The 26,759-nt window shown below is 39.0% G+C and overlaps 1 protein-coding gene across 6 annotated transcripts in view; it reads right to left on the bottom strand.

Moving 5' to 3' along the window:
- The window catches only part of LOC137131342 (carboxyl-terminal PDZ ligand of neuronal nitric oxide synthase protein-like), a 142,970-nt gene that overhangs the window by 10,559 nt on the left and 105,652 nt on the right, over positions 1-26,759 (bottom strand). For all 6 annotated transcript variants that reach the window (XM_067512460.1, XM_067512455.1, XM_067512458.1 and 3 more), the window contains 3 exons: positions 25,624-25,791; positions 15,215-15,380; positions 12,591-12,767 (listed from right to left, as the gene is read on the bottom strand). In XM_067512460.1, the coding sequence (XP_067368561.1) occupies positions 12,591-12,767; positions 15,215-15,380; positions 25,624-25,791 (511 nt within the window). The remainder of the gene's footprint in view (positions 1-12,590; positions 12,768-15,214; positions 15,381-25,623; positions 25,792-26,759) is intronic.

Below are 26,759 nucleotides of genomic sequence, written 5' to 3'. Positions count from 1 at the left end.
TTGAAAGACTGCATGCACTCAAGTGGACCTGATCTAATGTGAACCGAAATAAACCGGCTAATAAATCCATCAATCAGTCACACCTGATGTGCATAGCTTGCTCAAATAAACATTATAGACTGCAATGGAAAGCGGAAGATACGCTTTAGTAAACAAAGCCTCTGCAGAAGGGCCAGCAAAGCCTTACCCACTGCCTGTGGATAGCTGCAAGGTGAGAGACAGAAAACCATGTGAGTAGAAACTTAGATGCACAAATGTAAAAGCATATCAATGACATATTTACTGTACAAAAAACACATGAGTGGGTGAAAGATTAAAAAAACAGGATGGACAGTATATCAAAAGCTGTATGAGAAGCCAGTAGTAGGCGTAGGAGTAGAGACTTAGAGTTGGGGTTTCCTTTATTGCTTTCTTAGTTTTTTGTTCAGGACTGAAAATTAGAGAACAACCCTTCTGAAGACTGCACTGTTGACTGATATTTTTTTGATTGCTGATATTCTTCAATAAACCTTTGAAAGACTCCACTGCCTTGGGCTCATCTCTTCTCAGGTAAGAACCTTTCAAATTTTACAACCTCAGACAGAAGAAGAGGTCAAGATTATAAACCCCAAGAGGGGGCACATAGTGTAGGGATGCCGAGAGCCCAAGACTGAATAACTGTTTCCTCCCTCAATACACTGGTTGGTAGACAACAAAGCAGAATTTTAGAAGTGATTTTAAAATTCAGGAAGGGAAACTACGGATGGAATAGCACTTAAATGTGCGCTTGCCTGAGTGATATTAACCAGAGGTAAAATTGAAGAGTCTAAAAGACAGAGTGTTTACGCAGTTAACCTCTGTGTTATATAACACAGAGGTGTTCTCAAATAAAAGACACACAAAGGAATGAAAGTCATAACCGGTCAATTCTTACCAGGGAAGCACTTGAGTTAAGGAGACTCAAGCAAGATTGACCCTGGGAATTGTGGGTGCTTCCACACCCCAAAACATCAATCACCATCTCTGTGGTAGTGACAGGGGGAAACAGAAGTCACATTAAAGCTTTTTTCCTTCTGCCTCATCCCCCATCACATGGGGTACCTCTTCGCACAGTATTCCTTTGATTTTCCTTTACAGATTATTTTATTAGCAAACTAGCACACACATAGCACACCACTAAACTACAAATCTCCAACACAACGAATGCTAATCAAGCTCTGCCGTAGAACTGAAATGATGTGATGAATAATCCCACATAATCTCCAGTAAATACAAAGATGATTACACTTTTGTAAATGGGGTGTAAAATAGTGATGGGGTAAGCTGACCTGTCTACACTGTTCAATAGAACAATTACTGCAGCACATCTCGCTCTCTTGCCTTGAAATCATCTTTATGGCACTGACAGGCTCACAGCTGACAGACACATCTTTGCCCACAAAAAAATTTAATTTTATTAGTATTTAGTTATGGGAAATTTGGTGCTAAATATAATGAAGTAAAAAAAAAAAAGGTCCTTTAAATTTAGGCTTAATGTTTATGTTAAAGGGATGCACAGGTTTTGTCCCCCAAAAAAGTTGTTTTTCTCAGACACCAATAATATAATGAATGCATTTTACATGTTTCCTTGTTTAATAGAACAATAGGCAGAAAAGCAAAGCACAATTATCTTAAAATAGCTCTAAACCACATATATTTTTCCACCTCCACCAATCTGCAGAGGTAATGTGGTATTGGGTGCAGTATTGGAGAAGGTTTATGGGGACAAATACAAGTACACAAAAGCAGGATCGGACAAGATGATGTAAATATCACCTTTACTGATATTATCTTCACTAGATTTAAAAAAGAATGAAGCATGGGGAGAAAAACCTTTTCAAACATATTGAGATGCAGCTCCAGCTTCTCAATTAAAGGTGGCCGAAAGAAACCACACTGCAATGCAGCCACAGCATGTCATGCTCTATTGAAAGGGAGCAAATGTGAGTTCTTCTTGGCTAAGAAAGCATGATCCTTGCTCCTACTGCACCATGACGATAATGTCATTCGTACCCATTTAACATCATTGCAGTTGGTCCTAAACAATCTGGAGAAGTCACTATACCTAATCGGACACTGACAAGAATAATTAACTTTAGCAAAAATATTATAACAGACCTACAGTACAACATTGCTAGAATATCAAGAGGTGGACCTTTTAGACAGTGTGATATTAGAGTGAAACCTCTGGTTACTGTAGTACTGAAGTAAACTGTCCTCAATACACTTTCAATTAAATTATAAAATATCAAATACACTGTTTATGTACATTGAAGCTGTTTTCCAGGTCTGACAAACACAGGATCAAGCGAGCAGAGAAATAAGTGATGGAAAAACAAGATCAGACTAAACATGTTTGTCTGCCTCCAGCCCTTCAATATCAAAGTTAGCAGATCAATAATTCATTCAGCCATTTGGCACATTGCTGTCTGTCTGACCCCACACTTCCCCGGAGATTGGGGAAGAGACAAATGTGAGTTCAGTTGCTATGAACGAAGCAGCAAAGGAAACGAAGCTGCGGGAGAATAATTGGTTCCAGGCGTATGGTTCCTTTCTGCCATTCTCCCTCTTGGGTTCTCTTTGTGTCTGTCTGTGTGTTTTTTGCCCTTGGGCTTTGTGACTCCTTGTAAAAAAATTCAGTGAAAAGTGAAAGCATGTTGCTACTCCTGTATTTTTTATCATGTCAGGTAAATATTATTACTTGACCAAAGTTCTGTTCCCAGCAAACGACACATCTATATGTGGTTCATAAACATCTCAATCCGACATCATGGGTATTAATGTGGGATTTCCATCACTATTCTGAACCTGGCTGCAGGAACTGGAACCCTTTCAGGAGCTAGAACACTGGGGAGTGTGACCACCGATAGTAAATGATAAGGTTTGGCACACTAACATGCCATTGTCATGTTGAAACAGAAATTGTAGTAAGAAACAGACTAGTGTCTACAGCGTCATTGTTTGGTGCTGTGTTAAGATCTGGCTTTGGGATTTGGTTTGAGAACAAATAAAACAGGTACAGGGGTCCACGGATTTTTGATAAACCGCAATGTAGGGCTTCAAAAGTGAAACCACCTCGTTTTTGTAAAATCTAAGTTTGTTCTTTACAGGACAAGCAACAAAGGGGTGTCTTATTGTGAGTCTCAATATGAAACATCAAACAGTAAGGATGTTTCATTATTACTAAAAGCTAACAGTGATCAAAGGTGTCTTTTTTCTTGTCCCTTCATCTCCTGGGTGGGATTTTTTCTCTTTGAGATTGATGCAGACTTTCGCCTTTGTTTTAAAATCAGCATGTGTGTATGTGTGATACTTTTGTCAGTGTACATATGAAGCTACATAAAGGAAACCGCTGAAAAGAGGAAGAAATGCGCCAGACTGACAGATGAGACAGGCCTTTAGCTGCACTGCTTTTCATCACTTTTGCTCTTTTAACCCTCACAAACCTGGAGTTCAACATGTTCCAGATTGTGTACCTCAACATGGCCTCTATCTTTTCGTCACAAAACAAACTACCAACACATCCAGATGTCCACCTGGAACACAAGCAATAATTTGCTCATGTGCCTGCTGTGCCCAAATGTGTAAGTGCAGAGAAAAAGGCCTCCACCAGGAAGACTAATCAGTGGCAGCCAGGAGGATAGAGATATGAATAGAAGGTTGCCAGTTAAAATCCAATTACCAGTGGAAAAGGGCAGTCAGGGAGTGTGGGTATACTGCTTCAGGGGGCAACACTTAATTGCAGTTGACAGCTAAGACTTATACCTGCCTACTGAAAGGAGAATTATTTTCGTTAGAGATTCATCATTCTGTAATTCTTTTTTGTCTAACCTATTAATCATTTAGTTCAAAAGATGACACCTGTATTTTCCAAGGCAACAGTGTTTGATTTCTCAGGCAAACAGTCCAAAACCCAAAAGATACTCAATTTAAATGTCTGATTGAATAAATACTGAGTAGCTGGAACCAGCAAATGCTTCTCACTTTTGTTTGATGACAGAAATACTGGCTTTTCTGTTGACTGCTAAACCACTTATCTGTATCTAAAGTGCACTGAAACACCACACATTTAACTGATGTGTGGAGATCCAAACACTAGTGTTCATACAGACAACTACAAAAAAACACGTGTAGACAAATATAAGCCAAGGGGTGGCTGTAGCTCCGTTGGTAAAGGCAGTTGTCCATTGACCATAGGGTCAGTTGTTAGATCCCTGCTCCTTGCTACATGTCGAAGTGTCCTTGGGCAAGACACTGAACCCCAAGTTGCTCCCGGTGGGTCAGGTGAGCACCTTGCATGGCAGCCACCGCCATCAGTGTGTGAGTGTGCAGGTGAATGGGTGAAAGGGAATCAGCATTGTAAAGCGCTTGGATAAAAGTGCTTTATAAGCGACCATATTTTATAAGCCGGTATTACTGTCAGAACAGTCTAATGAGCAGTGTAAATCTCGGCTGATTGGTGGAGTCCTGACCATTATTGCAGAGGGTTAGAGGATTAATTGCTTGGCTTTTATTCCCTCTGTTCCTCAGGTACAGATGTGGTCATTCATTTCTGCAGTGTGGTGGTCTGTTGTGAGTGTTTCTATGTAACCCACAAACTCCTCATATCTCTGTCAGCACCACTTGAAATTAACAAACAAGCCTCTAACAAGCACAGGGAGCACTTATTTAACACTCTCCGGATCTTTTGTGTTCATAAATGTGCCAGGATCTGGAACAAAAACATTTATTTATTATGATCAACAGGATTTGGTCACAGTCAACGACGAAGATGTACACTGACTTTTGACCAGGTGAATTGGGCACTGATGATAATTTGTTGCACACTTTTTTTTTTTTTGGTCCTTTCGGCTTATCCCGTGAGTTCAGGGTCGCCACAGCGGATCATTGTCCGCATGTGGATTTGGCACAGTTTTTACGCCGGATGCCCTTCCTGACTCAACCCTCCCCAATTTCTACCGGGCTTGGACCAGAACTGCACACCTGGAGAGGGGAATGGGGTTTAGTGTCTTGCCCAGAGACACTTCAACATATAGCCAGGGCCGGGGATCGAACCACTGACCCTGTGGTCCGTGGACAACTGCCTTTACCAACTGACCAACATGCAGTTGGGCCGGCACTGCAGAGCGGGGAAGGGGAATGGGCTTTTTAGGGGTATAGCCAGGGCCAGGGATTGAACCACTGACCCTGTGTTATGTGGACAACTGCTTTTTCCAACTGAGCGACAGCCACCCAGTGGTAAATATTTCCATTGGTATGTTGGGATGCTGAGCCAGACCTGTACTGCAGCCAATTTTATTTTCTGCCTGTTCTGGAGGCTTTTCTAATTCTGCACTTCTGCAATGAAACACATTATAATCTTGATTTTCATTGCCAGTGTGCTTAAATATAATATTAAATTCAAATCCAATCTGCCTATCCAGTACAGCACTCTTAACTCAGTAGAATTACTGTATGTTGGAGATCCAGAGTACACAGGTGTCTGTATGGGAGTAGAATAGTAGCAAAATTATTTGTACGTGTACAGGGATTCGTTCATGTGTACTTAGACTTGTGTCTCTCAATCTGTGTGTATGTACAGGGATTTGTGTGTGCATAGTCAGGCTTGTGTGTCTGTGCTCGGATTTGCATTTCAGTCAAGAGCAAAAAGAGCAAAACGCCACGGCCAACTCAAAGACAGGTAAAGGTACACAAGCCTAAGTACGCTCGCACAAATCCCTGTACACGTAAAAATAATTTAGCTACTATTTTTCTCCCATATTTGTGGTCTGTGTGTCTATGTGTAAATATGTGTTTGTGTCCCTGCAGGTGACACACCGTGTCTGTACAGCAGTTTATCGATCTGCACTGCTCCTTTGTTGCCCCAGTAGTTAACCGCGAGTTTCAAAGAACACATGTCGAGGACAGGGAAATTCATAGAAGTCAACAAATGCTGCTCTGCTTGGTCAGACTTTTTGGCAGTGTAGCATTCAGATACCAATGACAAGACCCATTGGACAAATAATTATTGCAGAGAGGAGGGAGAAAGCCACAGTGAGTGGGATAAAGACAAAGATTTGAGATCAGACTAGACTCAAGACTTACAATCGTTTTAGGCGCAGTCTAACACAACACTTAATGCAATTCAACTATAATGGTTTCACATTAACAAGTAACACAATGCAAAGCACTTCTAGTCAAATGAAAGGCTGAAGACAAACACATCAGCTGTTTACATTATATCATGCCATTTATCAAAGAATAAGAAGCTAGGATGTGCTAATCCCCATGGCACGACAAAGGATATAACATCTAGAGTCAGATTTGATGTTTCCAAATATATGATCGTCAAATTTGACCAGTCTCTTTCAGAGAAAAAAAGGCAAGTTGCTTTGTAGTGCAATTTATCGAACGGTGCAGTGTGCAAACAGGCTTTAGTAACAGGATGATTTCAAACAAGAAACCTTTTTGAGGTTGCGTTTGAGGTTGTGAAAACCAAGTTTGCAAATAGGACCACAAATAAGCCACACATAGGATGGTTTAGAACCCAAGATTCTACAAACCGGACTTCAAAAAAGTTAGCACATCGTACAAATTGTGAAAAAAACCTTATATTTTATTCACAATAGAATATAGATAACATATCAAATGTTGAAAGTGAGAAATTTTGAAATGCCTTGCCAAATATTGGCTCATTTTGGATTTCACGAGAGCTACGCATTCCAAAAAAGTTGGGACAGGTAGAAATAAGAGGCCAGAAAAGTTAAATGTGCATATAAGGAACAGCTGGAGGACCAATTTGCACCTATAAAAAGAGCCTCTCAGAGTGGCAGTGTCTCTCAGAAGTCAAGATGGGCAGAGGATCAACAATTCCCCCAATGCTGCGGCGAAAAATAGTGGAGCAATATCAGAAAGGAGAAAAATGTATTCTGAAAAAAAAAATATTCTGAATAAAATACAAGTTTATGAGATTTGTAAATTATTGCATTCCTTTTTTATTCACAATTTGTACAGTGTGCCAACTTTTTTGGAATCAGGTTTGTACTTCCCAATGGGGACAGACATCTGCATCACGAGTGGGATTGTATGAAGGGATAAATGGATTTTGCCTGGCTGCCTGAAGACACTTTTGGTTTCAATATGGACATCTGCCGACTTTTAGACAAGGAAATCTAGTTTATCATTATGACATCCAGTTGCTGCTCTCAATTCCCCTTTTGATCATTTACTTACTAACAATCAACATATTCTGAAAAGCAGCTCCTAAATCTTCTTTCTCCAACACAGGTCACATGGGAATTAAATTTCCAGAATGTGTCAAGGTTAAAGGCTGAGGGCCGTTCTCATCTTTGCAACCACGCAACATGAATTATTTATAGATAAATCAGCAACAAGTAAAAGTTTAGAAATGCAGGGCATTTTGCAATGTTTGGAAGAAGAAAAGGGTTCAAGAGAAGACAGAAGAATGAGGTTAGGATTAAGCCCATGGGAAGTAAATATAGATGATATGAAAGAGAAACAGAAAAGAGAGAAGAACAGAGACTATTTACCCCAGAGGTTAAAAAAGACCAAAGCATCCAGAGCACAGTGGGAAAGTAGAAAAGTTTTAGAATAAAAAACTGCAGGTACAAACGACAATGACACCATGCTCCAAACACCTTCAATGGAATACTGAAGGTTTACAAATTACAAATTAGCATGTTTATGTAAACACCTAACATTTATTGTCATTAAGGAGGAAAATTTCAGTCAAAGGCCACATTATAATTCCTTTTTTTACTTTCCCAAGTCTACAAAAATAATTCTCCATTTAATATGATAAAAAATGTAAAATGTCAATAAAATCAATGCAATTATTTGCAAATCTCAAAACTCATTTTATTCACAATAGAAAATAAACTATGTGGAAACAGCCATTTTACCGTTTCAAGGAAAATATTAGGCGATGTTTACCATTGTGTATCATCCCCTCCTCTTTTAACAACTGTCTTTAAATGTCTGGGAAGTAAAGTCACTAGTTGCTGGAGTTTTATAAAAGGAATGTTTTTCCATTCGTTTCTGATGCAGGATTCTAGCTGCTCAGCAGTCCTGGGCCTCTCTTGCTGGACTTTTTGTTTTATGATGCACCAAATGCAGGCAGGTCAGTTGCACATCTGAACTCTTCTCCTGTGAAGCCATGCTGTTGTGATAGATGCAGTATGTGGTTTAGCATTGTCTTGCTGAAATATGCAAGGCCTTCCCTTAAATAAACATTTTCTGGATGGAGCATATGTGGCTCTAAAACCTCTATGTACTTTACATCATTGAAGGTGCTTTTCCTGATGTGTAACCTGCCCACAGCATAGGCACTAATGCACCTGGATACCATCAGAGATGCAGGCTTTTGAACTGTCTGCTGATAACAAGCTGGAAGGTCCCTCTCCTCTTTTTTCAGCACGACACGGCGTCCATGGTTTCCAAAAAGAATTTCAAATTTTGATTCATCTGACGACAGAACAGTTGTCCATTTTGCCTCAGACCATTTTTAAGAGAACGAAGTGGTGTTTCTAAACTATTTTCACATATGGCTTCTTCTTTGCATGATACAGCTTTAACTTACATTTGTGGATTGCACGGCAAACTGTGTTCAGAGACAGTGATTTCTGGAAGTGTTCCTGAGCCCATGCAGTGATGTGCAGTAGAGATCAGGCCTGTTTTTAATGCAGTGCTGCCTGAGGGCCCAAATATCACATGCATCCCGTTTTGGCCTTTGTCCTTGCCCCTTTCAACATCTGATAAGTTGTTTATGTTTTAATGTGAATAATATATGGGTTGATGAGATTTGCAAATAATTGGATCATCAATAATCACTGGATTCTGTTTTTTTTTTTATGTTTTACACATCGTCACAACTTTCTTGAATTGGGGTTGTAATTATAATAATAATAATAATTGGATATTCAAAAGAATAGGACTGACATGAGGTCACACTGACTGGCGTTGAGCTTGGACCAACAAAATCTAACTGGTCACTTTGAGTCTAAGCGGATGATTGTGCCATATTTGTGGAAATCGCCCCGTTGTATTCAATTGATTTCACATTCACATAGATGCGATGGACATGAGCACTCAGTGATCTTAACCTTTAAGCAAAAACGTAATCAGTCCTGAGTGCAAGTGGATGCTTGGGTCAATTTTAAAGAAATTTCCACATAGTGTTCCAGAGGTATTACATTCATGTGAATGTGAGTGATAGAGAGACTGATGAACAGACAGACATGCGTGACAGACTTGTTTTAAAAATGAGGCCCCGTATCAAATCTCCTTTTCTTCATTCAGCTGCTGGTTCTCATTTGTTACAAACATGCTCTGTTGGAGAAAGTACATTGGGAAACTGGTTACTTGTATAATGGAAAGAAATTACCATTCTCTGAAAAATCTACCTGGGGAAATCATGTTTCCCTGATTTCAGAAACCCTCTCTGTAAATGTCTTTACATGACATTTAAGAAATCCGTTTTGCAGAGAAAGTCGACTGTAACCTGGTTACTTAAGTCCATATAAATGCACTGACAGGCAGTAGGTGACTCACTGTAAATTGCCACTTAAGAAAAGTGTTTGTCAACCACTGTTTTGCCTCTGTCTTTCCTTTTTTTGTGTGTGGCTTTTGCGGAGTTTCCTTAAATCCATTTTGAAATTCCTCTCGTATTGCTGGGTTTGAAGAAAATCTCTCTTTGGTCATTAGTACGTAGCCAATGGTAAACCTGCTGATCATGGTATGTCCAGATATGTGGTCCAGTTATATCAGATGATTGAACACAGCCTTTCTAATCCACCTCTCAAGTCGGTTTAAACAATTAACACAGTGAGATAAACTTATCCAGGATTAGAACATTCACAATTACATATCTCATCCTGGATCTGTTCAGCTAAGTACAAAGAACGAGGCCCACACATATCTTAAAACATGTTTGACTCACATAATTGTCTCAGACAATTTCTTTTCTTCGTTTTCTATATGTTCCCTATGTTTGAACTTACCTCCAACTGGAAAAGCAAGAACTTATTCTTGTGTAGAGCACAAACTAGTTAGTATGTCATGCAACACTGGCTTGGTACAAATGTCCCCAAACACTGGAGAAATAACATTTCAGATAGAATCTCTATTATCCTCTCACACAAACACCTCCAGAAAGTGTGCGTGTAACAGGGAATTAGTTTATGGGGCTCCAAATTGATTTGATGCTATCATTCTAAAGCTATTTATAAAAGAAAGAGAACACATTAGGAATTGGCCTGACTCCTGTTTGAATCTCAGCAGCATCGAAAACTGATCGATTTGACAGCACTGCTGCTCTGATAGACTGGGGCTACAGAATGCAGAATGAAAAAAAATTTATACTTTAATACTGCATTGTGCCCGGAGGCCATACACAAAGCTGGGTTTAAACAAATGAGACAACTTTTGGCTTTGAGTCGCTGTTCTGGCACGAGGGAAGTGGTTTTGTTTACATGATGAATAAAAGAAAAATAAACAGTGTTCCTCAAGGTCCGACTAATCCCGGATTTACATGAATTAAAAGGCTAGGGCAATGTGTGGACTAGTGAGAAGAGTGCAAACATGCGGTGAAAAGCAAGTCAACGGGCTGCAAGGAGACAAAAAGAGGACTGCCGGCAGAAGTCAAGGACGGAGCACTTCAACGTTGCTGGGTAAAGTAGAAAACACATTTTGCACAGATGCAGGTTTTTGTCGAAAATAGTCAGATTATTTATGAACAGAGCAAAAAAATTACTTTCCCAATCCCTAAGTGAACACAGTTACAAAGTCAATATTTTCTCATTGTGAGAGTCACTTTTCACTCCAGCAAGGACAAGAACTCATTAGTCTGTCCATTCCCAAAGCCTTTTGTCTTGTTCCTGTCAGGATGACTGACCGATATGCCCAACCATGACATATTGAAAACTTCAGCCTAAGCTAATCTAAAGGAGATCCTGTTGATGTACATTTATAACCAGAGAATTTCAGAATTTGAGCTTTTGGTGTTTAAAAAGTCAATCCCGCATGGGGTACATGTACATAGGAAAACTCCTGTACTACCTTTAAAGGAACGAAAACAATCAGGGGATTGTGAAATCCAGCACAAAGAGTTGTGCAGGGATCTTGTAATGTGTGTTAATATCGACATTGAATCTCAAGATAAAAACAATACAAAAGACATAAAGACAAGAAATTTTGAGTGTGTGCAAGAATATGGATCTAGTTTAGACATTAAAGTGCATTCAGATAAAATGCAAATCTAATATCAGCAACAAATGCTATATTTAAATAAACAGAACGAGTCACATCAGGACTATGGTTGTTATTCATAATTGGGGCTCTTGCTGTCTCTATGTTTGTGGGTTCCTACAGCTTCAGGGTACTTTGGCTTAAAATGGGTTAAATTAAAATGTAGAACTTCCATTTCAGCCTGATACAGGACTTCAGGATGTAGTAGAAAATAATGAAAACATTCAATAATTTGCTAAAGTAAGGATACTGATAATGCAAACTCAATATTTTTTAACCAACTTTAATGAAAAGGTAGTTTACACCCACTTGTCTTTTATTTTGTTTGCATTTGAACAGCTGCTGTTCAATACTGTTCTCTGCAGTGAGCTAATTTTGTGAATACTTGAGTAATTTATGATATGTACTATAATACTGCAGTCCCAAAGCAGGCTATACAAGTTGATTCCTTTGTCACTTTTTATTTAGACATTTTTGAGTCCAGTTTAAGAAAAGGATTGTGCTGCAGGGTGCTGTTTCAGGCACTGGTGAGTTGGTCACAAATTGCAGTTAGAGTTACATAATGCATTTAAACTGCATGATGGCTAATGCTTGCAGACAGGAGCATTGTGCCACATGCTTTTACCTACTGTAGTGCTACTTTATGATTGACTGGCTCACACAGTGCCCTGCCTGTTAGTTATGTTGCAGTAAAAGCTGAACGTGGTTTAAATTTTGTAAAATTTGCTTTGTGTTCTAGCTGAATGCACTTTAGTGTTAATGTCCAATATTAAATGGCATGTTGGGAAAATGAGACACTGGTGTAAGCGTTGTGTATTTAATTGCGCATGTGTGGCAAAGTCTGCTACATGTTATTCCTACAGAGTAGTTTGAAGTGAAAAGACAAAGACAGGTAAAGGTCTGATCTCAGCAGTAGGACTCCTCAGAGTACAGGTCATTGTGTCACACAGCTATTTCATCTCCCAGACAGTCAGGTGTTCCCTGTCTGTTGAGAACATTCAGCAGCCTCAGAGTCTCCGCGTCCGTCCCCCAGCTAAATATCTCCATCTCCTCATCCTCCAACTCATCCCCGTCCTCCTTGTCATCGCTGTCGTCAGTGTTCGACTCGTATTCTGAGGCAATGCCTGACTCACGAAACCTGGCAAAGTCCAGGCATCCCAGAGACTTAACTTCACAGAACGACAACTGTGTTGTGCCCTCAGTGACCTCTGGACTTTTGAGCTCTAGCCTGTTAGTCTTAAGGTGTTGGGGAGGTGAGGGGAGCTGAGGAGGCGGAGGCCCTGTGAAAAAATGGAAACACTCAAGTTTGAGTAGACAGTGGGCCCTACCTAGGGGACTTCCCAGAGTCCCATTGGAAGATGAGAAAGCATTGCTGGTCCTGTTGATGGTGCCCAGTGTTCGCAGGTTGAGGGCTGACACCTCAGGTTTTGGTGTCGAGGGGTCACAGATCACTGGAGGTACTGTAGACCGGAAGGTGATCTCCAACAAACTGTCCTGGGATCCCACTGGAGAGGACGAACAATGTGAAAAAAAATACATAAATAAAATAAAAACAACTAAATAATTACACACACTTATATATATACACACTACACACTTTCAGATTCAGATTCAGACAATCTTCTTAGTTCCATCACAGCCAGGAGGCCCTCCAGTTGTCACCCACAGAGAAACTTTTATCTTATCAGCCATCATTTCAAATATTCAGGGAGAAAAATATTTTCTCATTGCCACTTCGATATATTGGACATTTTAAAATGCACCTCATTTCACACAAGGTCAGGAAAGCTGTATAATGGACACACTTGTGTCAAAATAATATATAAGTAGAAATGTATGTTTTTAAAGCCCAATGACATGCACTGACTTATAAAACACTGGTGTAGCTACTGGCATGACTTATGATCAGATAACATTGTTTGTAAGCTTTAGGGCCCTGGCATTGTGTATGCTGGCTGCATGGAACGCACGGCATAACGATACACCTAAATGTGACAGGAGTTGTTAATAATGTTTTTAGATAAAAGTCCCAATGCGTCCACTTTGGACAATGTCCATTTCACAGCATATTTTAAAGCATTTTACAGTATGGAATGTGGTTTGGCTACAAATGGGAAAAGGTGGAGATGCCATAAAGGAGGGTTATGTTTAGTTCACTGCTTGGCCGATAAAAGGTTCATTGAATTGAGGTTGAACGAATATTCCTGAAAATCAATCATTTAAGTCTTCTCCACTTGTAATCTGCATGTTTACATAACATGCATTTTCACCACCAACCCTACTGTAGTTTGTTTATCTTTGTGGCGTTTCAGTTCTTAGTTTGGAGACATAAAACTGGGAATACATTTTGGTCTTGTTTGTAACCAATTTGGTGTCAGGCACTAAGTGAAGTATATGAACTTTAAATCTCTAGATAACATTTGCATTAACTATGGAAGGTTTGAAGGGTGCACAATCAGTTAACTTGGGGAGTAAAAAATGGATATTTGCTTGCTGACCTGAACATAATATTCCGAGTAAAAAATAATATCAGTAAGATATAGTTCAGCCCTGACAGTGTCATACAGATGGTGATAGAGGAGGAAAGAAGGAGAAAAAGTGATGAATAGGTGATAGAGGGAGAAATGGTGATGAAGAGGGAGAGGGAGAGGGAAACACATACATGGTTTCTGTGTGTAGGTGTTATAATGTTCACATTAAGAGGTCTGTAGGTATACAGTTTGGGTTTAACGTTGTCTTTCCCCAAACAGAATGGCTGACTGTGGAAGAGTCCTTTATTGCTTTTAAACCAATTCAGTATTGCAGTGAATATGAGATCAATCCAGTTGTGTTTCCATTCAGGTTAAGATTTAAAGTTCTTAAACCTACAATATAATGTGTTCTTTTTATGCACACTTCGGTAATCAAACTGTATTGAAAAGAAGCTGAACACTAGAAAAATGTGCTGCAGTAGAAAACCATTTAAGAAAACTTATAGTGATGAACCAAGTTCGAGTAAGTTGGACTGTGAACGTTGCATTGCTGCACAACCTCTAGCTCTGGGAAACCGAGACTAGAAAGCAGTTAAATACTTTAATCAAAAATTGAAGATTACGATGAGAAAAAAAGTACAGTAGAAGAGCTTCAATGAATTGGGGTAGAAACACAAGGCTGGTCCTTTGTTCTATACATCCTGTTAGTGTATCACAGAATTCCTCCCAACATTTGTACTAGCTAATTTTGCATTAAAAATTACACTGTTTACATTTTTTAAAAACTTTTTGCTATTTCAAAATAAGGTGGAGGCAAACCTTTGCATCCAACGGCATTAATATGTGGTCCTTAAGCACAAATCCTTTTGTAGAGAGTATTATTTCTATATTGTTTTGTGTAAAACATTAGCTAACCACAGAAATAAAAGGGAAAATCCTTGAATTGGAAATAAACTGCATGGTTTCGTAATTTAGCTGAGATCAAGGTTAAAGAATTATTGCTTTGTTTACATTACGGTGATCTTTCTTTAACTTCAAATGGCAAAATGTGAAATGGTTGGTGTAGAGGAACAACAAATGTGGAATAGAGAGAATGTAAAGTAGAATATAAATCCCTGATACTGCCCTGCATTTGCTTTAAAAATAAGGTAAAGAAACATTAACAGAAACTAATTTCTCCAGATAAAGATTTTGTTCCTTGCTAAGATATAAAAACTGGAAATACGCATGTGTGTGAAAATGGATCTCACAAATACTGAACCCTAACCATAACCCAAGCAGCAAAAGAACGGGCATGGAAAAATAAGTTTTAATTCTGTTATTTAAAAGTGATATTGTGATTATGATTTTTTTTTTTAATTATGTGATTTTCTTATAGAGGTGTAGAACCACTTGAAAGGGTGGACCCCACCAGCGCGGCAAAAAAAAAAACAATGTGTGTGCATGCGCATGTGTGTGTGCATGCGTGTGTGCGCGCCCACTCGAGTTTGCTCCAGACATCTTGGTCTCCAGTTCCTGGAGCTGTTTAACCAGCAGGGAGATGTGCTGCAGCAGGTCTTTGTTCTGCAGCAGCAGCTGATGGACTCGAGCCTGAGCCTCCAGCCGAGCCGTGGCCTCTGCACTCAGCTGATCCTTCAGAAGATGGACCTGCACAGGAGGAGATGAGGTGTCAAGAGAGGATCAGCTAAGTAAACAGAATACGGCCAATTTTACCAGATCACTGCTCCTAAACTCATCTAAACTCCCCATCACATGGATTCACAGCCACGATTTTTGTATACCAGTGAGTTTTTCTTTACTTAGATTCAAATTACTATTAGAGAGTTCGCTTAACTCAAAATATGAAAAAGTTCAACTAATAAAAGTTGCTTAGAACAGATAGGTCCTTTAGAGCCTGACTTATGTTAGAGGACACGGGGAGAAAACATTTAGTGATCAGCAGGTGTCAGAACACATAGTGCATCACAGCTTGCTGTGTATAGGCACCCCTGATCAGTTAAAAATGCTTCAGCAAACTAAATAAATACCCATAGAGTTTCTATGTTAGGCACTTAAAGCCAGAGGCTCCGACTAAACAGCATCTTTGGGAAAACTGTGTCCTGCTGAGCCCCTTTCATACATGACCTGGAATTCTGATGTTACCCTGCAGATACCCTGAACGGAAATCAGCGATTTTCACACCTGAGGACGCTTCTCAATCGGGCGATCTCCCGACATGTCTGAAAGTCCACTCTGGACAATGTCCGAGGCTGAATTCTCCTCGCAATGTCCAGAGTTCATGTGTGAAACGGGCTGGATGACATATTCTTTACAGATGTGTAAAGAGGCAAGCAGAAAAAAGGGGTGAGCTGATTTAGATTTGACACAGTTGATTAAAAAAAAACTGGCCTGAAACCTACAATCGTGTGTAGTAAAGGAAGCTACACTTAAGTATAGATTCAGTTCGAAAGACAATGGGACTCATTTAAAGCAGGATATTTATTAAGGCCTTCACCTGGTAACTACAATGATCAGGAGATGCGATGCTTCAGGATCTGCTGACTCAGCTCAGTGGGTGGCAGCTAATGATCAATCACGCTCTATTTTCACTCTGTGGTAATTAATCAAAGCAACATGGAGGAAAACAACAGAAAGACAACCTTCTGTGCATTTTTCCAGTTAGAGGCAAATGAATCAGTGACAATATTGAAGAACCGTAAACAGTGGCACATGCACACTATATTTAACATGTGTACCTTTTTTGTGAATTTAGTTTTTTATGTATTTACAGATTTTTAACTATTTTATGAGATATTTCAGTTTTTATCCAGAAAACGGTCAATAATTAATCATGAACCTTAAAGGAGACAATAAATACAATCTTTACCTCCCCCTCAGTGAAAATATTAAACACTTCCCAGGTGGTGGAAGCTTTTCACTATTTCATATGATTGTAAACGTAGTCATTTTTTATCTCTGTGCTGCTGGTTTGACCATACAGGTAATATAATTCTTCAATCACCTTAGCCTCTTCAAAATCATGATGGGCATATTTCACGATTTTAACAACACATGCTAGATCTTGCACTGTAATTACTGTGGTTTTATAATCTTCAATTACATATTTATTGCAGGAGTAGCAGCTCTCCAGTGGCCGCTGTGATCCTCATGTAACCTTGATGCCACAGCCTTCTGTGGTCTGGAAGATTAAAGCACAGACTCGGTTTAAATTTAAGATGGAAAAGCAAAAACTTCTATTACACTTTTACACATTACAACGCTGAATCGTTTATATAAAGACAGGGAACAAGTCAGCAGTGCACACATATCTAAATACACAGACACGCACACACACACACACACACACACACACACACACACACCTTTTGTTGCTGCAGTGACTCCCTGTTTTTACATCAAAGCTCTCATAATCGAATGTTGGGGGCACACCTCCCACCCTTCTCTGCCACCTCCTATCCTGAGAACATAATTGCTTTATACAATTTCAAAGGAGAAATTCTTTTCAAATCAAGAATGGGTTAGAATTAAACCAATGCATTATGTCCATTTCCTAATGATGTTCTAACAGGAGTTTCAACAGCATCAGTCCTTGTGAATGTGAACTGTTTACTTGGCATTGAGGTAGTGGCCGAAGACCTAGGAAACATACTTTGATCCGATAATACACCTCCAAGGTGGAGTGTGCATCAATTTTAAATAGTAACGATCCATAATTGCGGCTTCACAATGAGGAGTTTTGGAGCTTTTTTAATGTACTGACCATAAAGCATTTTGTGTTGTGTTCTGTACATACAAATAACTTAATCAATACTAGAGTGCATCTGAATAGGTGTCCATAAAATGTCCAAGGAGGCAGACATACTGTACACTCATGCAGTACAGCAGCATATTTTCAGAGCATCATGAATCACTGGGCCTCATGTGGAGTTTACGAGTCATTGAAACAAGTAATGACCCCCTACTGTTTTTTCATTTCAGCTTGAGGTTGTGGCACAGAACTTGTTACTGTGGTAGCAGTCTTGGGTCTTGATGTCGGTGATGACACACATCAAAATATGAAAGGAGAGGAGAAACTAGAATACAAACTGTAATTGGTATTTCAACAATAGGCCAAGGACACTTCACTATTCTGGAACACTGCAAACTTCTAAAGAGTCTGAAAACCAATTTATAAAAGGGAGATGAGGTCCTGTGTAGTATTTTTTTTTATCCGTAACCATAAACCGGACTATTAAACAGACTATTATTGTTTCAATAATTTAGCACAATGTTAGTTTGTTGTCGGATATAAATTTCACTCTGTTCTAGGGGTGACTGTGGCGCAAGAAGGTAGAGCGGTTGTCCACCAGTCTCACAGTTGTTGGTTCAATCCCCGGCTCCTCCGGTCACATGTCGATCTGTCCTTGAGCAAGACACTGAACCCCAACTTATTTGCTCCTGGTGAGTGTTGGCCAGCTGCATAGCAGCTCCCCCATCGGTGTATGAGTGTGAGTGTGAATGGGTGAATAAGAAGGAGTGTAAAGTGCTTTGAGTGCCAATAGGTAGAAAAGCGCTATATAAGTGCAGACCATTCTATGAGCAATAGTTCAAACTCGAAAAATACTGACTAGATGACATCATAGAAAAATAATCTGGCACAATTTACAGTAATGGACATATTTTCAAATTCTACATTTTAAACTTTGAGTTTGATGACTCACTAGTGCAAAAAAGATAATTAAAAAGTAAAACATATTTTTCCTCTCTATGCTTCTCTTTTCTAAAACCATTAAAAATCTACAGTCTTCCTTTTAAATCTGTGTTTCTTTGTCCTCTGTTATTGCCTTCTTTCTCTTGGATGCATATTTAGCACTTTATTGTATTAAATCTCATCACACCCTCCTCACTCTGATAAGGAGTCAGTGAGGCAGAGAAAGAGATGGAACTCTGTCCTCCTCCATCTCATCCTCTCCCACATTTTGTCACCAGAAAGAAAAAAGCAGGTGTTGAGAAAGACAGTCACCTACTTTCATTATCCTTGCACTTATCAACGAATGGAGGTGATTTCAGACTGTGTTCTGGCTGGGTGGAAGACTGACTCCTTGGGGAGGCCTTTGGGGATGCAATTTACAGCTGACAGTACTACATCTTGGTGCTTGACTGTGACACATGCTGCTCTTTTTACAACTCTAATACCACATCAGCCACTCTCCCTTGGTTTATACTGAGGCCTTGGAGGCAAGCATCACATTTGTCCTGATGCTGTCCATAATGAATATTTCACTGGTCTGAGCTTGAAAAAAAGACACTGAATAATTTCACATAAAAACAACAGTAAAAAAAAAGTTATCTTTAAAAAGTCTGACCTTGGCTTTGTCATCTGGATATCTGATCAAACAGAACCCAAAGTCTTATGGTGGAGGAGCAACACAAGATTAAATTTAGTTTTGTTCTGCAAATGAACATACTTTGTATGTTTGAAAACAGCTTGGTCCTGCAGATAAAAACGGATACAAAAAATCAGTTTTATAATTTTTCTCTTGGTTTTTTTTTTTAATACATTCAAATCTTTCTTAATTTCTAATTTTTTGTCCTGTGAAGGGGTTTGAACTCTTATTTTGATAGGGTCTTCTACTACAGTTATTTTTATTAAAATTTTTTTTTACTACACATAAGGTTAACATTTTTGTGGAACATTACTTTGTTTATCAAAGCACAGTGGTGACAATGTAACACCACTGTACCAAGATGGTATGCAAGATTTCAATTAGTAGTACAAATAGTTGAAAAAGAGGGTAAATTAACACCCAATACTACAATGACCAATGAGTCAAGTTGGTTCCACAATATTTCAGTTTTGGCCTATTAAATATATTGTACTGTAATAAAAATCTATTATGCATCAAAATATACTTTATGTACATAAAAAGAAAAACATACTCAAAGGGAAATTAATTATATTTATATTAAATTTTGTGTTTGTGTGTTTTTGTCTTTTACCTTTAAACAATGCATAGTCATGTATATAACTAAGTGTATATGGGCCATAAACGACTGTGCTAACTGGAATAGTTACATTCAGATTATCACAATAATCTGATTTTAATAAAGGCCTTTGAAGCTGTTCTAACATTTCCACACTCTGAGGGCTGCAACAGATTGTCACCAAGACAAATATAATGCCATTTGTATTAAACATGTTATAACTTTAATAAAATATATAATTGTTTCTGTTTCAACAGCATCATGTAATCAGTTCAGAAAAAATACACTTAAAATTGATTTGATAAAAAAGAAACCTGCAAATACTGCGAGACATATATCGTGGATATGAGTATTCTGTTTCAGGATAGACCTAGTTACGTAGTCTACACTGAAATAAATGTATGAGCAGATCATATAAAAACAAACAAAAAAAAAGAATGGACTCAATGAGAGGTTCACAGAATGACAATTGGCTGATAAAACAGAAGTCACCATTTTAGAAACAATGACATTGATAATCACTTTTAAAATTAAAGAAAGAATAAGTGAAAGCCGAACTCAGCCAATTAAAAGGTGCACCACTCATGTTTCGCTGCAGTGGTCCCTTGGTAGTAAACCTGCTGCTTTTCTATCCTTATCTGAGTATTGTGAAATTGAAAGAGCTTCAATTGACTGAAATGAAGCCTTAAAGCTTTAATTAGGTAGTGGCATCTCTCTGCCTTTTATTGCTTCTTCGTTCAAAACTGTTCCCCAGAACAGCACATCACTCAAAGACAATTTTCATCTTCCCTGTTTCTGTTCTGAAAATAGTAATTCTTATTCCTAGTCTCTTCCATCTTTTAGTTCTTCTCAGTTCTTCAAAAACCATTTCTATGTAAAATGCAGAAACAGTCCTCACTTAGTGACCACCAGATACATACTCTAACAATTATGAAAATGTGTGAAATGATGAAAAAAAACTTCCAACATGATGAACTTCAAAACATGATGGAAATTGTCCTCAGCTCAGTTTGACAGAGGCTCATAGGTGCAAAACACAACAGCAACAGCAAACTCAAAAACAAAAGAGAAAACAACTGCTGGCTGTTGACTGGCTAGAACCAAAATCAGGAGCTAGCAGTGTTGCCCCTGTGTGTTCTGTAACTTGAAATATGTTTTGTGAAATATCTCTTTTTTTGTGTTATAAACCTATGGGCTACCACAAATATCCCTTAAAGTCAATTAAGATGAAAAATGTCCTACACAGTATGATACTGTCATTTTAGCTGTTGTGAAAACACAACCTTTTTGTCCTGTTTAAATATATAAAAGTGAGCATGCAAGTGCTATTTACCATGTGTGATACCCAGTGTGTCTAAATAAACTCTAATGTACTCTGGACACTGCTAGGAGAGTTCAGCCTTGGACAGCAGGAGATCGCCTGAAGAGAAGGGTTGTCACGTGTGAAAATCCGCTCGCACAGGAGGCACAATTTTATTTAAACCTAATCTGTGGTAAACTGTGTTGTATTCACAGCACATCGGAGTCACACATCTTATAAAAAAAGGTTCAATCAATCGACTACAACAGCAGTTGAGTGATTGAAACATCAACACGCCCAATTACTGGTTTTTAATTCTCCCAACGGTTTGGCACAGAGCAGTGTGCTTCAAGCACGTAATATGGACATTGGACTCATTGGATATAGTCTGGATAACATCAGCAGCGTTTCACTTAAACATTTTTGTTCACACATACACCCACTCCTGACAAAGTCAGGATAATGTCAGAATTCCAGTGCGTGCCTGAAAGGGGCTTTAGTTATGTCAGAGTGTGCATGAAGCTAAAATTATTCATGCAACCTTGACTTGCAACCATGATCTGTTAGCACCCCGTTAGGCAGATGATGTACACATTCAAAAGCACTGTTCCCCTTCAAAGGTCCGTGGTCGAGCAACCTACATCCCAACAAAACAAGGCGAGAAAAGTCCAGGAGGTCGCAAGGAACCCCGCGGTAATGTTTAAGACACTAAAGAACTCACTTGAAGTGGCTGAAAACCGTGTTCATGAGTCCACTACTGTTTAAGGGGAAAACTGAACAGCAATGGTGAAGAAAGCAGAGCTTCAAGAAGGAAGCTGCTACTCCCCAAAAAGAACAGTACTGCTCATCTACAGTTTGTTCAAGGCTGCATGAAGAATGTTCTACAGATCAATGAGATAATTTTTGTTATAGATGTGTCTGTCACAGTGAATATAGTATTGGTCTTTTTGGGCAGAAATACAGAGCTGCACCTGGTACATCTGTGTACATCGCAGTCAAATTACTGTGCTTTGGTTTAACAAGGAACCTTTTATTGGCATTTTGTCCAATGTTTCCAAGGACAAAGGTAATCTAATTCAATGCTGCACAGTCTTCCACAATGACAGCAGGAAAAAGTGAAAGAAGCTGAGGAGGTGGATTTGTACAGTTTACTGAATCTGCTATTTTAAACTGATGTGCTGGTAAAAAAAATAAAAATAAATTTCGCTGACAAACAAATACTTAAGTATCAGTAAACTGTGAAGCTGATCTTAATAAGATAAAATTACAAACAGCTTGGATCACAGGTAAAATGCCAACTCCAATCCTGAAGTCATTTTGTCAACCAGTGTCCTCACTACTTAACCTGATCTAACTGTTCAGTCCCTGCTGCTTTGTCTTGTCTAATCTTTCTGTGATCTTCCGAACTGTTTCTCGCCTGTTTCAGCCTATAAGCCCCCTTGTCTGTCTCTGTCCCAATCATCTCTTCGTCCATTTGTGTTTACCTGATCTCCTCCTCATCTGCTCTGATCTGCTTTTAGCCCACCTGCTGCAGTTTTATCGTCCACTCACCTCCCACACCAGCATTATCATGACCATTTCCTGGATCCCGACTCTCCATTTCCTGTAGTTTTAGATACTTAGATTTCATGTAGTAGTGCAGGAGTTCTTGTTATTGTTGACCTTGACATTGACCTTGTTTTTCTAGTGTTTTTGGCATGGAATCTAGCTGTAAATTTTACTGAATAAACTGTATTCTTAGTCTGTCTGTCTGTCAGCCTGTAATATTTGATGACTGTGCTGTTGACTCAGTGAAATGTGAAACGTTTTCGGACAAGTTTTTTTTCTCTACAGTGTGATTTGTGGGTGGATGACTGATATATTATGACATATTTTTTTGGCTCTGGTTCAGTAATTAGAAAGGTCAACCAATCCTGGGGCCAGTGGTTCAAACCCTACCCCCTCTTTTCCATATTTACAGTGTCTTTAGGCAACACACTAAACCCAAAGTTGATCTGGTGGTTCAGGTCAGCACCTTGCATAGCATTTGCATCCCTCGGTGTGTGTGTGTGTGTGTAAACTATAAAGGGCTTCAGAAAAGTTAACTCTCACCTGTGGTTATTCTGAATGGTGTGAACTATGTATTTTGTATTCGGGCACCTGACGGTCGTGACTAGCAACATATTTTTATTTTTTCACATGTTCTGCAGCAGCTCTTCTTTGGGATGGACCAGATGGGCTTCCAATCCGCATCAAAAAGCAGGGATCAAGCCGCCGACCCAACGAATGATGAAAAACCATTTGACCTCATCAGCCACAGACTTTACCGTCCTTCACGCTTGGCTATTTTTCCTGCTTCCCACACATCACTGTAAAGGACTGAGCGTTCAGCTGCTGCTATATGTACCCCACCCCCACACCACAATGTATCTTATTGACTTTGCCTGTCAGTGATTTTCATGTCGTGTCGTGTCCCACTGGTTCATACTTTGTGGTATATTAATTCTTTGACCCCAGTGTGGTTCTGACTAATAACAATAGAAAATTAGATTTTTCTGATGTTTGACTACTCAAATAGTTATTAAATACAGTCAGAAAACAACAGTCACAGCAGCACACCGTGGTCCAAACACACCAGATATTTGAGCCTTAAGAGAGACAAAGTGAGGAGCCAGCGGACACTAATTTAGATACTGTGTGAAAGTGAAATGCTGCAGCACCTAAGGCAAGTTGGGACCACTTAGGAAACCTTGCTAAATGGCAAAAAAGCCAAGGTCAGACAGAAAAACCCATGGCATGCACACTCGTTTTTTTATGTGCCAAATCAGTTACCTCATTAAAAAAAATAAATAAATAAAAAACTATACCGGTGTCTCTGCCAGTAGGAAGTGACCTCTGGCTTCATTATGATACACTTAATGGCATTTATGTCTGGGCACACTCACTGTGAATATGTGAGCTGTCAGACATGGCAGGCGCCTCATTCAGGTCAAGACAAGAGAACAGCTAAGTTCAGCAGTAACAGGCGACTAATCAGGACCCCTGTGTCCTTCTCTGGAAGTCATCAGATATAGTATTTAACTGTATCTGACACTTTCAGGTCAGGGGTGTTGCGAGTATGCATCAGAAAGAGGGTGTTGTGTGCAGTTGTGAAAAGAGCAGTATTTAGTCTCTTAGCAAAAATGTACTGTATGTCTGAGTGTTGTCACTGCAGGTACTTGACATTTTTTAAAAAATGCACATTGGATTACAGACTAGTGATTTGCACTCTGTCACAGATTCCAGTCACACTTCAATTTCCATGGCAGTTTTCTTTTTAGAAAAAAGGCTCCAGCCACAACCCCACAGACTGTATAAGTAGTATGGATAAAAGATGGATGGATCAGTTTATTTGTAAAAATGGAAAGTAATCTTTTTGTGTTGTGCAATCTTTCATATTTACACAGTTTGTGGAGTTATTAAATGGCATTCAATATGTGTGTAGACACCCTGAAAAAGCTGAGTGAGCCAATTCAGCATATTTTCATGATACATTATCTTATACATATTTCCTTATTGGTTGCAACGTAGGGGATATTGGTAGTATTGGATATGGACTTTGGAAATAATAAAAAAATAAATAAATTAATACTATTACACCTCTATGCTATAATTCACACCCAAAAGATTTCTGTGTTTAAGTGGACTGCTGCTACTTAATATAAAGTGAGAAGAAAATGAATTTGTGATCATGCTAAGTTACCTGTATCCACAATCAAACCCTTGCAGTTGATCCAAAACGGGGCAGCACAGACTCATGTCACACCACTCTTCAGATCTCTACACTGGCTTCCTGTAGCTGCTCGCATCAGGTTCAAAGCTCTGTCTCTCGCCCCTCTCGTTATCACTTTAACAGCTCCTGCTTAACTAAACTGTGCCAACAAACAAGATCTAGTGGTCCCAGCACTGCACAGAAGACACCAAGCAAAACTCTTCAGCGCAATGATCCCATGATGTTGGAACGAGCTAACAAACTCTGCAAGCTCAGCCAACTCACTCCCAATATTCAACAAACTGCTGAAAACAGAACTCTTCTGCACCTTCCTATGCCCTTAAATCTATTAAAAAAATAAAATAAAATTCCTTTATGTTCTTTCTTGCACTTGCATCTCATGAAATGTAAACACTTTTGTTATGTTTTGTATGTTTGTTTTGTTATTACCTTTGATATTTTCTCGTTGACTTAGTTTTTTGCTGCCTTATACCTCTCTTGTAAGTCGCTTTGGATAAAAATGTCTGCTAAATGACCAAATGTAAATGTAACTAGCCTACACTTTGCAATAAGTCTATTTATTTTAAAACACCATTCATTATGGCAATGACCTTCACACTATCTACAGGAAGTAAAGGAATCTTGAACTAAATTGTTAAACAAAGAAAAACAAAAAACACAACATAATATTTGGGCTGCTACTTTGACAGCAAGCAGAATTTTTTGACTCTATGACAGGTTGTGTATCTTGTTGGTGAGAAAGCAGAGAACATTTTCATTACCATAAGGTTAAAATTTGATCCTTGTTAGCAGTTAAATATAATAACTCTTCATATGTTCTTTTGGGTTAACCTATTAAACAAAAGGGTGTGTTTGTGTATGAGTGTGGGACCTACTTGTGCCACAGCCACCTGTGTCTGTTGTTGTTGCTGCTGGAGCTGCTGCTGGAGGAGCTGGATCTGGTGGTGGACAGACAAGGGAGCACCAGGTGGAAGAGTGCCTGATGCAGGGAGCAGCATTCTGGGGCTGGACATCAGCAGAGATGCCTCCTCTGAAGCCTGACACTTGGTGGGGTGTGTGGGGGGGGTAGGGGTAGTGGAATATTGGATAATATTACACATTAATTTTAAACACTTTTCTGGGCTAGAAGAATGTCAAACATACATATTAATGGACACAACAAATAAACTACTATTCAAAACTAATCGGTTTTTCAAACTTGAGGAGGCAAAAAGTTGACGATGCAAACACACAGAAAAAATAAATATGAATGAATAAATAAATCTAAACAGGACCAGTAATTGCATCAATAAAATGCCCTAAAGTATAAGTCATCATCAAAACATGAAATCTTGAATTGCTGATTAGTTGCATAAGCGTGGGATGAGTGACGCTGAGAATGTAGATCAGCACGACTTCAACAATAATGAGTTCTGGGGCTCATTTTTCTTTTATCTAATGCCATGAAGCATCCTAACTGTTTCAGGGCCCTAGTAACCAGTCACACCTCTCCATCAGCCGCCCATTCAAAAATATTTTTTGTTATGCTGATACGGACCCTTTATCGCACCAAGTCTTAAATTAAGTATCAGCACCATTTAGTATTTTAGGGTAATGAAAATATCCGAGCTTTGTGTCACTGATGAATAACCAAAAATATCTATGCCCTATGAATAATCTAATTTTCTTTCACCTCATAACATTGTTCAGTGAATAAAATATTACAAAAACATAAAAGCGGAAATTTCCTAACATAAACCACACAGTTGCTTATATGCAGCACTGACAGGCATAATTACACCTACAGTTTGAGGAATAATTTGGACCTTTCTTACTGACATTTACCAAGGTGAAGCTCAACACATAGAGGAATCCTTGATCCCATTTCCACTATAAACACATTTAAAATTCAATGCCTTGTAACTTCAGAACTAAATGACTGTAAAAAAGATTGGTGTGCGTATATAGAGCTTTTATTCAAAGCACTTTAAGATGGTGCTTCTCATTCACACGGGGGGAGCGGGAGTTGAAC

This window comes from Channa argus, chromosome 8, assembly GCF_033026475.1.
Source record: "Channa argus isolate prfri chromosome 8, Channa argus male v1.0, whole genome shotgun sequence".
In the NCBI taxonomy this organism is placed as follows: Eukaryota; Metazoa; Chordata; class Actinopteri; order Anabantiformes; family Channidae; genus Channa; species Channa argus.
This window is presented reverse-complemented; position numbering and strand designations above follow the sequence as displayed.